The 16,511-nt window shown below is 33.7% G+C and overlaps 2 protein-coding genes across 3 annotated transcripts; one reads left to right on the top strand and one right to left on the bottom strand.

The window, feature by feature from the left end:
- The first annotated feature begins 2,201 nt into the window (after positions 1-2,201).
- OGG1 (8-oxoguanine-DNA glycosylase 1) lies at positions 2,202-5,101 on the top strand. Of its 2 annotated transcripts, none has more exons than XM_085754898.1 (4): positions 2,202-2,899; positions 2,987-3,197; positions 3,898-4,129; positions 4,229-5,101. In XM_085754898.1, the coding sequence occupies exons 1-4, from the start codon at positions 2,217-2,219 to the stop codon at positions 4,231-4,233; spliced, it is 1,131 nt and encodes a 376-aa protein (XP_085611024.1). In that variant the 5' UTR covers positions 2,202-2,216; the 3' UTR covers positions 4,234-5,101. The 2 variants fall into 2 exon arrangements, with proteins under 2 accessions (XP_085611024.1, XP_085611025.1); XM_085754899.1 differs by having other exon boundaries at positions 4,402-4,702.
- Positions 5,102-7,511: 2,410 nt separating this feature from the next.
- Positions 7,512-15,606, bottom strand: LOC146941115 (beta-galactosidase 16-like). Its single transcript, XM_085754906.1, has 18 exons — positions 15,340-15,606; positions 12,518-12,613; positions 12,128-12,240; positions 11,928-11,994; positions 11,738-11,830; positions 11,503-11,646; positions 11,235-11,329; positions 11,001-11,106; positions 10,820-10,904; positions 10,619-10,737; positions 10,280-10,438; positions 9,926-10,107; positions 9,713-9,804; positions 9,427-9,536; positions 9,030-9,122; positions 8,667-8,771; positions 8,219-8,364; positions 7,512-7,805 (listed from the first exon to the last, which is right to left on the bottom strand). The coding sequence occupies exons 1-18, from the start codon at positions 15,502-15,504 to the stop codon at positions 7,691-7,693; spliced, it is 2,085 nt and encodes a 694-aa protein (XP_085611032.1). The 5' UTR covers positions 15,505-15,606; the 3' UTR covers positions 7,512-7,690.
- Positions 15,607-16,511: the final 905 nt, after the last annotated feature.

Genomic DNA, 16,511 nt, shown 5'->3' with positions numbered 1-16,511 from the left:
TCATATTCACGTCATGCATTATTCTCGAGGTTGAGTTATTGATTTTTATTGGCTCTAACAAATCTTGAAATTTGTAATACTTCGTAGGGAGTTGGGACTTTTTAATACCGGGGAAGGTCGGGCTAAACCAATTTTGATTCTTCTTGCTTCGACTCGTCACACTTTCGACTCATTCTTAATTTGGTTGTAGGATGTTATATTGTTATTGAATATCAACTTAGAATATTTTTAAGTTTAAACAAAAATAAATAAACATTAAAATGTGTAAATTCACAAAAATCTCCACTCTCACACACACCCATTCTCCCTCGCAATCTCCTCTCTCCCTCTCTCTCCCTTTCTCTCTCTTCTCTCTCTCTCTCTCTCTCCCTCCCTCCCTCCCTCCCTCCCTCTTTTTATTTGTTCAGCCATAGTTAAGTGCAATAGTAAAAGATTCAAGTTTCACCATGTCTTATCTATTAACACTCCATGATTCCTCTTCCCAATCTAACACAACCACCGGTTACAAAATTTCCTTCCACCTTTAACATCTTATCACGACGTTTAACTTCCTTGCCTTCATATCTTATTTGTTCCTCCTCCCTTTGCTAAGTCTTCTCACAATCCCGCTCGTATTATGAGCTTGTTGATCGTTCCTCCATGTCACGATTAAAAACTCATGGATCCATAAAGATTTCTTATGTGTCAATTACCTAATCTTAATCATGTCCGCGTTTGAGGTTTCTCTCACCGCGCACCTTTTTTCGTTGCTTGTTCTCCTTGAAATTATTGTGTTGTGGCCATTTTTTCTATCCTTCGATGAGCCACTCGTTATGATAAATGAGAGAGAATACAATGCGAAAATGGGAAGGCGAGGATGAAGGTGGTAACATCATTGCATATGGATGAAGAGAAAATTTGGTTGAATAGTTTTTGGGCAGCTATAACAAGATTTTGTTATCCGACTATGGACAAAAATATGAGTGTTAGCAACACGTTTTTTTTACTTTTCAACACTCTCTACCGCAATCGCTCTCTTATTGGGTGGAATCACATGGATCTTACCCTTTGGAAATGGGTTCAACATAAAGTGGTGGAACTCACGTAGGGATGTAAATGGATATCCATGGTGTTAGATAAATATGAAATTTGTACCCTATCCATATTCGCGTGGATATCCGTTTAGCGGGTTGAGGTATCCGCGGGTTTATATAGATATCCATGGATAACATTTATAAAGAAAGTAAAAAAAATTGTTTATTTTTTTAGCTAAAGTTTAGAAACAAAGGTTCATCACATGCATTTTCTTTTCTTTTTAACAAAACATAATATTCATACACTACAATAACAACAAAGATCATTGACTTAACAAAAACATAAACAAAGTCTTTTACATTTAATAAAAATAAAGTTTTTTTATTTAACAAAAGCTTAAGTAAAACTCACCATATTCAACGAAAACAAAACTTCTTGCGTCAACAATTCCAATCATTTTCACTTCCTTTTAAAGGAGCGTAATAACCCGTAACACTCACAATACCGAGGGTTTTTGCTTATGAAGTTGAAAGTTATTAGGTTATTTATGCAATTTACTCGGTTTAATAGCGGGTATAGATATGCGGATGCGGATACCATTAAATCTCGCATCCGTATCCATTAATTAACGGGTAGTTAAAATATCCGTTTTATTTTATCTATGGATATCCATTAAGGTATTCGCTCCGTGTCCATGGCGGATTTTATCTCGCGGATATCCACGGGTGCGGATTTTTTGCTATCCCTAAACTCACGTGAATTTTACCAAATAAAATAGTAATGTTAGAAAGAGTGTCGAGAAGAAAGTGCTCTTAGCATTCATTTGGACTAAAATTATGTTTCGTCATTTGTGTACAACTTAACCAACTTGTGCAGGATGTTGATATCAAAGTTTGTCTCTCGCTTAAAAGAGTTATCTACATTTAGTATCGACATATCTAGAATAAAATTATCTTCGATTAAAAAGACTTTAGAGGAGAAAAACACTTCAAAATATTTATATTTTATTATTAAATGTAAAATATAATATTTTTCTTTTAAAAAAGTTATTTTTAAACTAATAAATAAATAATGGCTTTCTTGATTTAGCCTATCTACCAAAAAAAAAAAATAGTGCAACAAACCCGACCCGACCCCGTGATTATTTGACCCTCTTCCTCTCACATCTTATACCATAAACCAGTTAACGGCTCTTTTCACACATGAATTCGTTGATTTCGTTTTCCATTCAGATAAGAGCAATGACGAAGAGAAAAAGATCACCCACCAAATCACTACCTCCTCCTCTTCCACCTTCAACACCCCCAACACCCCAAACCCAAACCCGCCACTCCACCAACCTCTCAAAATCCCGGGTATGGATCCCTCTCAACATAACCCGACAAGAACTATCCTTACCTCTCACCTTCCCCACCGGTCAAACCTTCCGCTGGAAAAACACCGCTCCTTCTCAATTCACCGGCGTCGTTGGCTCCCACCTCATTTCCCTCAAACATCTTCAAAACGGCGACGTTTGCTACACCCTTCACTCCCAATCTCCCTCCAAAGATGATTGCAAAACGGCATTGCTTGATTTCTTAAACGCCGGTGTTTCTCTTGCTGACACGTGGAAGGTGTTCTCGGATTCCGATGAAAGATTTGCGGAACTGGCGCAACATTTGAGTGGTGCTAGGGTTTTGAGACAAGATCCCTTTGAATGCTTGATTCAGTTTATGTGTTCTTCTAATAATCATATTAGTAGAATCACGAAAATGGTTGATTACGTTTCGTCTCTTGGGACTTATTTAGGTGAAGTTGAAGGGTTTGATTTTCATGCTTTTCCTACTCTGAACCAGCTTTCATTAGTTTCTGAACAGCAACTAAGAGACGCTGGTTTTGGTTACAGGTTAGGTTAGGTTTAGTTTATTCAATAACTATAATAACTGTTATTAGTTTCGTGTGAATGTTAACGTGGTTGCTATTTTCTTGATAGGGCTAAATATATAACTGGCACTGTAAATGCTTTGCATTCAAAGCCTGAAGGTGGGGAAGAATGGCTTTATTCTCTTCGCACTTTGGAGCTTGAAGATGTAATATCTGAACTTTCCAAGTTACCTGGAGTTGGTCCTAAAGTGGCTGCTTGTATAGCTCTTTACTCACTTGATCAGCACCATGCCATTCCTGTTGATGTTCATGTTTGGCGGGTAACCTACTTTTGCTTAAATACTTCAAATTTGTTACCTATCAATAAGATGGGCAATTTCTAATGTTGTAATAAAATTGGATGTGAAAATGTGTAATTTTAGAGAATATATTTGAATATATAGCAAGACAAATTTGATAGCAAAAGGGTAGATTTATGTTGTCATTATTTTTTTCCGTGGTTTAGGAATGGTAAGACCAGACGGGATATGATTAGGAATGACACCATTAGAGAGAGAGTTGGGGTAGCTCCTACAGTAGAAAAGTGGTATAAAACTGGCTTAGGTGGTTTGAGCATGTGGAGAGTAGACCTGTAGATGTTGTAGTACGAAGAGTAGATTAGATGTAGGAGTCAGATCAGAAGAGGTAGTGGAAGACCTGGAAAAACTATAAGAGAAACTGTTAGGAAATATGTAGAGGTTAATGAGTTGGATCCAAATAAGGTTTATGATAGAACATTATGACACAATTTGATCCATGTAGCCGACCCCACTTATTTTTTTCATGGGGTGGTGGAGGGTTTCATTACAGATTTAGAAGGGTGAATCTCCTCTGTTAATTAGATTATTTTATTTATACGTTTTTTTTTTTTTTTTGCTATCATTTATGCATGACTGGTTATCACATCTTGTAGAGTTTTATGATTGGATTGTTGTTTTCTTGAGAGTTAATTTGCTTTTATCATTTTCAAACTGGGGTAAGATTGCCCAAAAGTATATCTTACCCGAGCTTGCAGGTTCCAAGTTGACACAGAAACTTCACAGTCGTGTTGCAGAGGCTTTTGTAACAAAGTATGGTAAATATGCCGGCTGGGCTCAAGCTGTTTTATTTATTGCCGAGTTGCCTTCACAAAAGGCCCTCCTACCTTTACACTTGAGGGACACCAAGCAGAAGAATCCCGCAAAGATAGAAGAAAACAGCAAAGAAGAAGCTGGTAAGAAAATATTTGTAGTCGTTTAAACTTGATGTTATAACGTAGGCGTTCGAATATGCGGCAAATATTTACTATTTTACTTTTTCTTTTTTCGATTAGAGTGAGATCTACGGGTTGTGAGTCTAAGGCGATACACGCTGGAGACTCAGGCGCGACAGACTGCAATCAAGATATTGAGATAAAACATGGTGATATCACTGCTGAGTGATGAATGAGGGTGTAGGTTCTTCTACTATGCATATTCACTGCTGAGTGATGAATGAGGGGTGCAGGTTTTTCTACTATGCATATTGTTAACAACTCTTTCCCTAACCTTCAATTGACACAGGTGGATAATGAACTCTTAGTAGAAATCATGGTCGAAGCAGAGGTGGACAGTGAACTACTGGCGGATGACTTAGTCGTTGCGAACATGGAAGATGAACTTTGTTGGCAGAGTAAATAGTGGAGATGGACGTGTAGGTCATAGTCAATAATAACTTGAATCAGCTGTGGATAGAGCATGGGCAACACCGTGTTTGTTCTGCGTTTCTCTTCTTCCCTTACTATGATTCTCTGTTTTCATTTCTTTTATATTTGAGATTAATAGGGATTCTGGGATGGTAGAGTGAAGATGCAAACAGACCAGGGGAGAATTCACGGATATTGATGTTGACCTGCATGTCCATGTCCATTGTTTTATCCTCCAACAATTTCATCGTTTACTTCAACCATGTCTTCCGCCAATAGTTCATTGTCCACCTCTGTGTCAGCCACAAATTCCTTGCATTTGATTAGTTTCAGATTGATTTGTTGTAATTGATATTCTGCATCTTTCCTCTTCATTGGGAGAAAGATTTATTTTCCCATTTCTTGCCATATGACAAGATTTTTTTTCTTTCCATTTAAATAAACACTTGACACAATTGATTATGAATATTAGCTCCCCCTAATTAAAGAGGCTTTGCCTTTGCTCTTTTTGTTCTGTGTAAACATGTTACTTTCCTGTACATGTTCTTTAATAACAAATATACTCATTCTCAAGCCTATATATGCACGTGTTTATGTTTAAATCCCAAACACTTTTCAAGACAAAGTATATGCAAACAATTCCTTCAAGACAGTATATGCAAACACTTTTCGAGACTTTTCAAGAAGAAAGCTAGCAAGATAATTGCTTACTTTTGGGTAATACTTATTTTAGAGGCTTTAACATTTTGGGTAATACTTATTTTAGAGGCTTTAACAAAGTAAGGGCATCACATTAACTCAACCAAGACCTAATTCACCCCTATATTTTCTCATCCTCGATACGATTCAACATCCATTACAACATGCCTTGACTAGCTTTATTTTACGTCACGTCAACCATCACAGAACTTTTAACAAAAATATTTTTTCAATTTCACGTGATGCATTCGTGCTCCTTTGAATAGCTCTCTTGAGCCCCAAAAGCCTCATGCTTTATCTTTAAAAATCGAAAGTCATAATAATAAATGGACTCTCTCCCATGCACCAGTAACTAAACTATATTGCCTTGATTATGATCAAATACTAATGCTAAATATATTATAATGAATCATGCTAATTTGTATTCTTATGACATATGCCAAGGATTCTAAAAGAAGCAATTTTGTGTTGATATAAACATTATTTTGACTTTAAAAACAATCGAGTGCACGACTTTTAGGGCAGCATTACTGCATCTTACTTAATATAAATCTAAGGTGGTCTGATTGGTGTTAAACCCTAACCCTAATTGAAGCCCTAACCCACTTTATGCTTTGTCTTATTTCTTAAACCAAGTTTTGGCGCCATGCTTTACAACCCTAATGACTCAACCATCTCATTTAATGCGTCCACACATATAATAAGCTGCTTACCTTGATTATTGCACACTACCTTGATTATTGCACACCATGCTTAGCCTAGCAGCCTTTGCGGCAAGGAAACACACAGAAATATTTCCAATCCCTATGCTTCATTAATGATATTGCAAGCAACTATGCATAGCAACCGCATTTTGTGTGCTCAATGTAAGTTTGTCTTATGATGCCCTTGACATATGAATTAATTACATACCATTGAGACACACAATTTATAGACATCATTTATTTCTTTGTCTCAAGGGAAAATGGAAGTGTGTTGGTATCCCGAGATTTATTCCTATATATACGTGTTACTGCGAGTTGTGTTTTTGCCATTGTCTTTGTCTCAAATTTCTTCAAGTTCATAACGTACGAGTTCATCGAAAAATATCAAGCAATTTAATCTCGGATACTCACTCATGGCAAGAAAAGGTTAGCTTTTGTGTTTACCGAATATTTCATTTTTTTCATGTATGGTTTTGTGTAATCGGGACCCCATTTACACATTAATGCATCGCTTCCCGTTTTTGTAATTAACTCAGTCTTTTTTTCAACCACCCGACCACATTCATTAATTTAGTTAGATTAGAGTGTAATATGGCATAGATCAAAGGCTGTGATCAACCACACGATCACATTGATTAGTTTAGTGGCTCAAAAAATATTTGGAGCAACCAACTTGATGTGTTCTAATTAGCATAAGTTCATAGGAGTATATGCTTACCTATACTCATTAATGCTTATATAAAGTCATTCTCCTATTTGTCTAATCGAAAAAAGGGTGGCATTAACTATATTGGTGTGCTCAAGGTGATAAACTAATTTGATAGGGCTATATGCTTGCCTATACTCATTAATGCGCTGTGCCAAAATCCTTCGCTATTTGTGTGCTCAATGTAATAGTGTACTAAGAGACCTACAACTATGAAACATCATTTAATGCATTGTTTTTTTATGTCTATGCCTGTAGGCGTGCAGCTTGACCCTGTCAAATTCCTATACATATTACCAATTTACTTTGTTTAGCCATTACATCAATTTAGTTCACTCGTTTAGCAAAGTCCAATAGAAAGCCTTTGAATACGTAGTTTTGATGAATGATGTATGCCATAGTATAATGAATTCTTTTTGAAAAAAAAATTTCAGTTGATATCTATTGAAATGCACTCATCAAAAGTCTATGACAGACCCGCGCGATAGCGCGAAACAAAAGTCTAGTTAAGTTGATTAACATGTTAGTGGAGTATGTTCTTGTACTATGTTGCATAATTAATTTCTTTTACCAGTTTAAGGATGACAAGTACCAATTCACATTTTGTCAAAAAAAAGTACCAATTCACATAAGCAGCAAGGATATTGAAGATTCCTTTTGGTAAAAAAGGACATTGAAGATTCCTCACAACTAATAACAAAGACTATGCAAACATCCTTTCAGAAAAATAAAAAGACTATGCAAACATATATACTCCCTCCGTCCCTATATGTAAACACCCTTTTATTAGAGGGAAAGAGTGGTTACATATAGGGACGGAGGGAGTATTTCCTTTAGCTATACCGGTGGCTCTTTGCTTGTAAGATAAACCCTTTTAGAGTGAACCTGAAGCCAAATAATGGTATATCAATTCTATGATACATTTTTATTCGTATGACTGAACACAGGGCACTCTTGTTTAATGTTTACTCATGATGTGTGATCTTTTAAATGGAGAGGATGTCAATTCTTGATGTATACTGTGTCTAGAGTGATTCCTAAGGGGTTCCCGGTTTCTTCTTCAAGTATAACAAGTAGGTTCCCAGTCGATTTTAGGAAAGAACGTGGTATGTGATACCTGAATAAAAAAATATCAGTTGTAAGTAAATAAATGCTTGGCATCATTATGTATGTACTAGTGTAAAATCTGAATTTCAAACCGTGAAGAAAAATAGAAAATTAGTCAAATGCAATATACTTTATAAATATCTGTTATTTGTGTTTGAAAATCTATGTACTTTTAAGAAAATGACTGTTTAGAAGACCTAAATGGAAATGAAAATGTTGAGCAAAGAGTTATAAAAAGGAGCAATACAATTATAAAGTAACTGTACTTATCTTATGTGTTTAATTATATAACAGTTACCTTTTCCATGGTTTATAAACATTCTACATATTTCATGGTCTTATTTTACTTTTTAAATAAAATAAATGCATCATATCTTAGTGTTTTTTGTCTTAAATACTTTACTCTGTGGCATATAAACATACCATTGTTGTGAAGGAGTTCCATCTGGTTTGTGGAAAGATACCCAATATCGTCCAATACCTTGGCCATTAACCCAAGCAAGTCCCTTTCCCATAGAACCAAGGTTAAGCACTACAGGATCATTGCCAGCTGGTGCATCGAATGTGGTCTGTCGCCCAACACGTAAATAAATATTAGTGCACTGTAAATATTTTTTTTAACGAAATATATTAGTAATTAATTGTTAAATAATATTGTACATAAATGCTTAGCAGTTATGCTGGTGAGAAATAGTTTACACCTTCATCCCTTGTCCAATCTTAGAAAGATTGAGATAGAATCTAGCACAAAGTAGTAGGAGAAACAAAAAACCAAGGTCTTTACGAGATTGGGTTGGACTCCCTCCAAGATTATCTATGAATTTTTTAGGAAAGATAATGGAACAAAGAAATTTTAATGATAATGAATTACCTGATACCATGTGAGTGGTTTAGTAGAGCTTTGAAAACTTTTCCACTGAACTTTACTTGATCCACTGACTGAATAGATTTGCAATTTTTCTCCTAACAACCCAACCTTCATTTAAAAATTCTACATCAGCATGCAGTGGACAACATTGTTTAAATGATTAGCAATCAAAGCTGATGATTCAAACATACTTCTAATTCTTATACATTTTAAGCAGTGGATAATGATAGTTTCAAGGGGTTGAATATGAAGAATTATGCTCAAAGAGTAAAGTTGTAGAAAAAGCAATGCTAAAGAAACATGATTGATAATTGTGATAGCATTTAAGTCTACTAAATCAGTATCTCATTATGCAGAGATAATCACCTGATATCCCCATGAGTAATTACTGAAATCTCTTCCTTGGACTTCCACTTTACTCAAACCAGCAACTTTGGTCTCTAGAAATGCTCCCGAGTTCTTCATGTAAAAAGAAATACACATTTCATGTAATCCATAATCTTATTTTGGCTATCATATTTTCTAATGTCTATTTGTATGATTCTGCAAGAGCATGCTCAAACTATACTTCACTAATAGTCCATAGTCTTGTGATCTCAAATCTAGGTAGAAGAAACTTCTCAATGGAATAAGCATGCATGCATCTTTAGAGTTGACAAATACTATGAAGATGGTTCAATATGTAATTTTTGTAACTTATTAGTGGTTTTCTTTGCTTGCCGATGATGAATAAAAAGGAAAGCTTAACAATTGAGACAATTACCGGCAATCCCACTGTTGCACTAAGTATGGAGATGTTGTTCATCCCGTTTATCAGATTGACATTTTTCTCCATTGTAACTTGCATATTGTTGCGACTTCCATGTGCAGAACCTACAGTTAAAAACATGTATAGATCCCAAATATTAACATATCAAATTGTACAATAGAAAGGAAAAATATGTGTTAATTCTGAAGCAATGTTTGTGTCATAGCCAAGTCTTTTGCCCAAAGATGTTTTTTTCCTATCCTAAGGAACATGATCCTCAGAAATGAGATTTAGTGCTTGCCTGTTAAAACTCCATTGACGAAAGAATGCAAAACATGTCCTTGACTGTATATACTAAGAACAGATTGTGCATTAGGAGATTTGTTATTAAACCTGCACCATCAACAATTCAACATGTCAACAATCATCTTAGTAAGGAATAAAGTATTTATGCTTACACTTACAGCAAACATTCTTTAGTGCAGCTGGCATTAAGAAATTGTGTTGTTATTACCTGAAAGTGTACCACATATAGTCAGATGTATCTTTTGCTGTGCTGATTTGATCTAATAATGTGTCTGCTCTTTTTGAAGTATCGGCAAAATTAGGGATGGCTTCTGTATACACTTTCCAATTTTCAGCTGAATTGAACTTTAATTGTGGTTTCATTGCTCTGGCATTATTCTGTATACTCACCTACACGAACATAAAAAAAATATGAAACACCTTCAGTTTCACTAAATTTTATTTGTGTAACTCATCGATTTTAAAAGTAATGGTCAAATCAAGTAAAGCAGGCAAGAAAGAAGAGAAACTCGCTGCTTCTTTAAAATCAATGATAAAGTATGCATTGAACATTCGATTTTACCTTGCCGGTGTTGAAGACTACATTCTTGCAGCCTGGTAGGATACTGATTGATTTCCCAGGCAATTCATACGAAATATTTTGAAATTGGATTGTTACATCCCTAGGTCCACTATTTTCCAAGAAGGCAGCACATTCTGTGGAACTTCTGAAAACATAAGCCTGGTGGAAAAAGGTGAGAAAAATTATTATCTGATTAGAACTATAAGATTCATATTTCTTATTATCAGATTAGAACTATAAGACTCATATTATAGATTTTTTTTCTGTTTCCTTTTATTTAAGTAGTACTAGTTAAAAAAATTGCGGAAAATATGTCCAGGAAGATTCATTCTTAATTACTTGTTGCTGTGAGCCTAAGCTGAAGGTGGTTTGAGTTCCATCAAGTAGAGGTTGTGAACATGACTTGATTGCAGCATGTAGCTCCTTAAGATGTCCCCATTTTGGTTGTCTAACCAAACCTGGTTACCTTAGCACAGTCAGTCACGTAACAATGGTTCAATATTTGCAATTTTATCAGATAGAGAAAATAAAAAACCATACCATATTCATCCAGTGGAGCCTCATCATAATAAGCTGTTATTATGAAAGCAGAGGCCAATCTATCAAAATTAGTTCCTCCATGGTACTGCATCAAATTCGTCAAGTGAGTTACCAAGAAAAATAAGCAGAAATTCAGCTAAGTTGAAAGAGAAGGAGGAGCAATTATAGACAGTGATGATACCATGTAATAATTGACATAACTTCCTTTCTTTGCTATGAACAAGGCAACATTATAGGCAATGTCTGAAGCTGATCTCAAGTATGGTGCTCCACCAAAAGCTTGTAAACTATTAATCCAAACGTTAAGTAAATGACATCAGTCCAGTTAGATAAGATAATTTGCTAACTAAAACTCACACTTAAAAGAAAAACTGCAATTTTGGAAATTGTAATGTAAAATTGCAAAATAACATACAAGCTAGTCCAATTCTCTGTCCATAGTGAAGGCTTGTTAGGAGAGTTTGGCCCCTTAAAGTTTCTCCCACATTGCATGCCATTGCATGCGTTGATCTGCATATTATATACATAAGTTATTCACGTGTAACATGTTCTTCTAAACGATTCAACATTAGGTAAAACTCATGAAACTACTTAGGTCAAATCACTTGATTAAACGACCGACGATATAAAATAGACGGAGTGTGTTAAATCCATCCATGATAAATAATACTTGAGAGACTGACCACTGGATCAGGAGCATCATCTTGTTTACACATCATCCAAGGCACACCGGTTTGAAGTCCCACGGCCATTTGGGCAGCCCAACGAATATAGGGCAACCCATTCTCTCGAAACTTACTTTGAATGCTGCCATATTCATTCTCAATCTACATGGATCACAAGCAATTTGTAAGTACCAACAAAAACAATTTCAAATATTTGTACTGGTAACTATTGATGTTGCATTGAAGTTTAAACCTGGGATAGTATGATAGGTCCTCCTTGTGAAGCAAAAAGATTGGCTGATTTCATCATGTTGACTATTTTGGTAGTGAATCTTTGCATGTGAAACTGTCATTAAGAAAAGGTTAGTTTATGAATAATCTATTAAGTACTACCAAAAATTGAATGCATGGAAGGAAAACAAAAGTTATTGGTAGTTTGGTACCTTGAATTGATCATTATCACTTCTAAATACAATTCCAGGAACATCATGTAACCATAATGGTAGACCCCTACAGCAAAAAATTGAGAGTTAATTTCTTCTAAAATGTAGCAATGGAAAATATTTGGTATGAATATTGAATAGATAATCTTTTATTTAAAACTATTTTTTGTGCTGAAAATTAAATCTGTGGGATGTCTTACCCATAAGTGCATTCACTCTCAATGTATGGTCCAATTCGAAGGGTCACATATAAACCTTGAGCTTGAATTTCATTAATGAATCCCACTAAATCAAACCTTCCACTAAACTCATACTGCAGAAGCAAGTCAAAAATCACAACCATGCATTTTTTTTTTGGACAAAAACCATGCATTTTGTTTGCAAGTATAAAAAATGTTGACATTAAACTCTTTAACATGTATTTTGTGTCTCGCCAAATTTTTGTGGGACACACATGATTTAGTGGGTGCCACTGAATTTCAACTACTAAGGAGTGTATTGCTAGCATTTCTATTGTAAGTAATGAGCTCAAAAATAAAATAGATGATAAAACACGAGGAAGAATTATATTTATGCACCAATGAGGTTACCTGGCCTTGTTGAGGCTCGTGAAGATTCCAAAACACGTAAGTTTGTATGACATCTAATCCTCCTTCTTTGGCTTTGGAAATTAAGTCAGGCCACATCTGTTAAAATTATGAACTAAATTATTATAAAGAGAAAATAATGCTCTAATTATGCATAATGACATAAATATTGGAACCTATAGGCTATAGACCAAGACAATTTGAGAATGAAAACCAAATTCATACAAATTATGTAAGACGTCATTTTGAAGAATTATTTCGGTGCCTACATATATCAAGATAATTTGAGAATGAAAACAAATTTTCACAAATTATGTAGACGTCATCTTTGAAGCCTTTTTTTTTGGTTACGTACATTTTTAAGTAATACTCGATTGGTGCATATAGTTTAAAGATGATTTAACTTTTCCTTCTTTTATAGAAAAAGATGATTTAACCTTTGAACTTACTTAGATGATTAAATTTGATACATGCCACCCACTCTATCGTCAAACATTCTTATCTAACACGATTGTAAGGTCTATGATAACTAGGGTGCCATTTAGCTTGGACCTTTTCGGTTTTGGTCCAAGATGGACCAATTTTTTTAACCATTAGATTAAATCGATTACCAATTCTTATCATAGTCCATCTGTATCAAATACAACCCATCAACTTCATCTCTCTATCATTGCAAGCTTTCTCTTTCTCTTTCAACTTCAGTTCCTTTCTCTTTCAAAGTGTTTCAAAGCTTAATACTAATCATCAAATTGTAAGAACTATAAAGAGCTCCATTCACAATCTCAACTCCCAAAAAACCCAAAACCAAAATCATATCATATTCTAATTTTCTACTACTGAGATGGCTGACCCAAGCTCCCAATCCCAGCTACTACTTCTCTATATTATAGAAACACCATTTGCAAGGCTGAAGCAAGTTTCATCGTTTCTTTTAGAGTGAGAAAATTCAAAACTCAAAAAAGCTTGCCATATTACCAAGCATGTGCCAAAATGATAACAAAAAGCCATAGAAAACAAAGATATAACCCTCTATGGTAGCACAACCTTGAGTTTGTCACTTGTGTTGTGAGTATTGAGAGGGTAATTAAAATTTCACGGTCTATGAGTTTTTTTAAAATTATTTTATCTAATCTTGTTTATTATTTGATTAATTAACGTTAGACTTTATTCTTGCCTCTTGGAAATATGGAAGGTAAAGAATAGAGAGAATGAATGAGAGTGATAGGTTATATGTGTTAAATTTAGTGTTTAATGACCATGATAAGGTTTGGTGGGTTCATATGATCCAACGGTACAAAAAATTGGTCCATCTTAGACCAATATTTTCACGAGGTTCATTTTAAACGGAACCGATAACTAGTGCAATTAAGGACGTAAAACCAAAAATATGCTACACGTTATTATTTTTAAAAACATTAAGTTGACCCTTATAAAGTTTTTTTTTCCTTGTTAAACCATTAGTTTTGCCAAGACGGCAAAGGCCAGTAAAAAAAATAATTAAATAATATTGGAGGACAACCTAGATTCACTGAGAAATTAAAACTCATCAATCCTAATCTTAATTAATAATATCGATCAAGTCAAATCTCATGATATATATAACTAACAATTGGAGAGAAAGTAGACCCCGATAATATAGTTTAACTAATATCATACTAATCACATTCACATAATTTCAGAAAAAGGAATATCATACTCACATAATGGTCAAACAAAATATAATTAAAAACTCTTTCTCAAGGGCCTCACCATGTGAAACATATAAAATTAGAACGATTAAGTACACACAAGTGATGCCACTGGCAGTTGCCATCAATGATAAAACATAAGAACGACGTATATATTAAATTAATTAGTATAAGTATAAGTAGTATACTTCATAAATAAAATTGGAACCCCATGTTACACACATTATTGTAAAGAAACACAGCTTGTCATGTCAGTTTGTGCCTTAAGTGCTTTAAGTTTCAGCTTGCAATTAGAATTAATAATTGTGTCAAGCTTGATTTTATCCAGTAATACTCCCTCTCGAATGAAATACAAGTAAAATTAAGTCATAGTTTTTGGAGGAATATAAGCAAATTTTAACAATTTTTTTCCTTAAAAAAAACCAATTCTTTTTCTTTATTTTAACTTTTTAATTTTTTAATGACCAAATTTATTAATCAAATATGATAATTTAGACAGTAGACTAAATTTAAGAAAAATTTAACAATTCTTTTTCTTTATTTTAACTTTTTAAAATTTTCTAATGACCAAATTTATTAATCATATATGATAATATAGACAGTTGACTGACTTTAAGCAAGTTTTAACAATTCTTTTTTCTTTATTTTAACTTTTTTAATTTTTTAATGACCAAATTTATTTTTCATATGTGATAATTTAGACAGTAGACTGAATTTTTTTTATTGAGATAACAAAATTTAAATGATCAATTACGTCTCTTAATTAATATGCGTAATTTGATGAATTTTTGTTTTATAATTCATTCAAGATGGAGGAGTGCAAGTTATATTTCTTACCTAATAAGGACAATGAGAATAAGATGATTCCCTCCCTCGTCTCTGCCTCTCTTTTTCTTACATACGTTTAATTATAACATTTATGCCAGCTTTAAAAACATACAATAAAACATGAGTGCTTATCATATGGATCTTTTAGAAAAGAGTAAAGTGGTTCTTTGAAGTTAACATTAATTGCCTCAAAATAAAATAAAAAAACTTAATATTACAAAACTAATAACACAGATGAAACATGCAGCATTGAACAAAAGTACAAACTTTAGAACCAAAAAACACAGGATATATATGACTTGAACGTACCTGAGGAGTGCTACGAGGATAGTGAATTGAACCAGAGAAAAGGATTTTATGATGGCCGTTAATGACCAACGATGTTCTGTCGTAGGTAACATTGCCACCATGGACGGTGCAAAGAGACACTGTTAAAATAAGTGCATGTAATAAAAAACGCCACCACTCTCCCATGATTTTGATTTCACCAACAAAAGTAAAGAATGTTTCTGAAACTCGTTTTCTTTTTCTAGTTTTTGCTAGAGAGATTACTCACTCTCTCAGTATTGTGTTTGTGAATTGTGAGTGTAAACAGCCTTTTATATTGAGTTGGCGGTATAGGGATTTGGTTTTAGTGCTGTAGCAAAATGCCACAGTTTCACGCAGTTTTCAATTTTGACCGTTCATCCGAGATCGAATGGTTAAGATTTAAAACTGTGTCTTTTTAATTAAAACAATCTCGACCATAAAATATTGATCCGACGGTTAATATGGGTTCAACACTCTGTTTGTAACGGCATGAATCCTATTCCGGCTGTATAGTGGCTATCAATTATTTTAGTATATAATATTAGAGAAGATTTGTTTAGTATTTTAAGTTTTGTTGGGTATCATACTCATGATACATTTAGGGAAATTAATTTTTTTGAACAAATCAAAATCGAATATATTGCTCAAACGAAAAGTGATTCACCCCGCACAAGGTGTGCTAAAAGTGGTGAATAACATAATATATTGACTCGTATATCTCGGTTGATATCGATATTGCAGTATGTAAGGGTTAGAGTTTGAATTTCGGAATTTTTATTTATTCTTTTTAAATGTTGAATTTCTATCCATCGAAGCTACTTAACAAAAAAAAATTAGAGGACAAAATAAATATAATTAAAATTAAAAAAAATTATTTTTAAATAATTGTATATACATAAGAAAATTGATAATGAAATAATTAATAATTATAATTAATGCTATACAATTATTTATAATGAAAAAAATTGATCGGATCTGTATTAATTGATAATGGAATAATTACTTATAATTATAATTAATGCTACACAATTATGAACATCTGGCTGTAATTACTAGTACATGGAAGTTAATAATCTTAATTATTAATATTTGTAAAATTGCAGGATCGTATATAAAAATAAAAACACTAATTCATTACATATATTAATCAAAAATGAAATAAAACACACACG

The sequence above is a fragment of the Medicago sativa genome, chromosome 3 (assembly GCF_051527215.1).
Source record: "Medicago sativa cultivar Bolivia chromosome 3, Bolivia_mono, whole genome shotgun sequence".
NCBI lineage: Eukaryota > Viridiplantae > Streptophyta > Magnoliopsida > Fabales > Fabaceae > Medicago > Medicago sativa.
The sequence above is the reverse complement of the archived record's forward strand: the minus strand, read 5'-3'. Positions and strand labels throughout refer to the sequence as shown.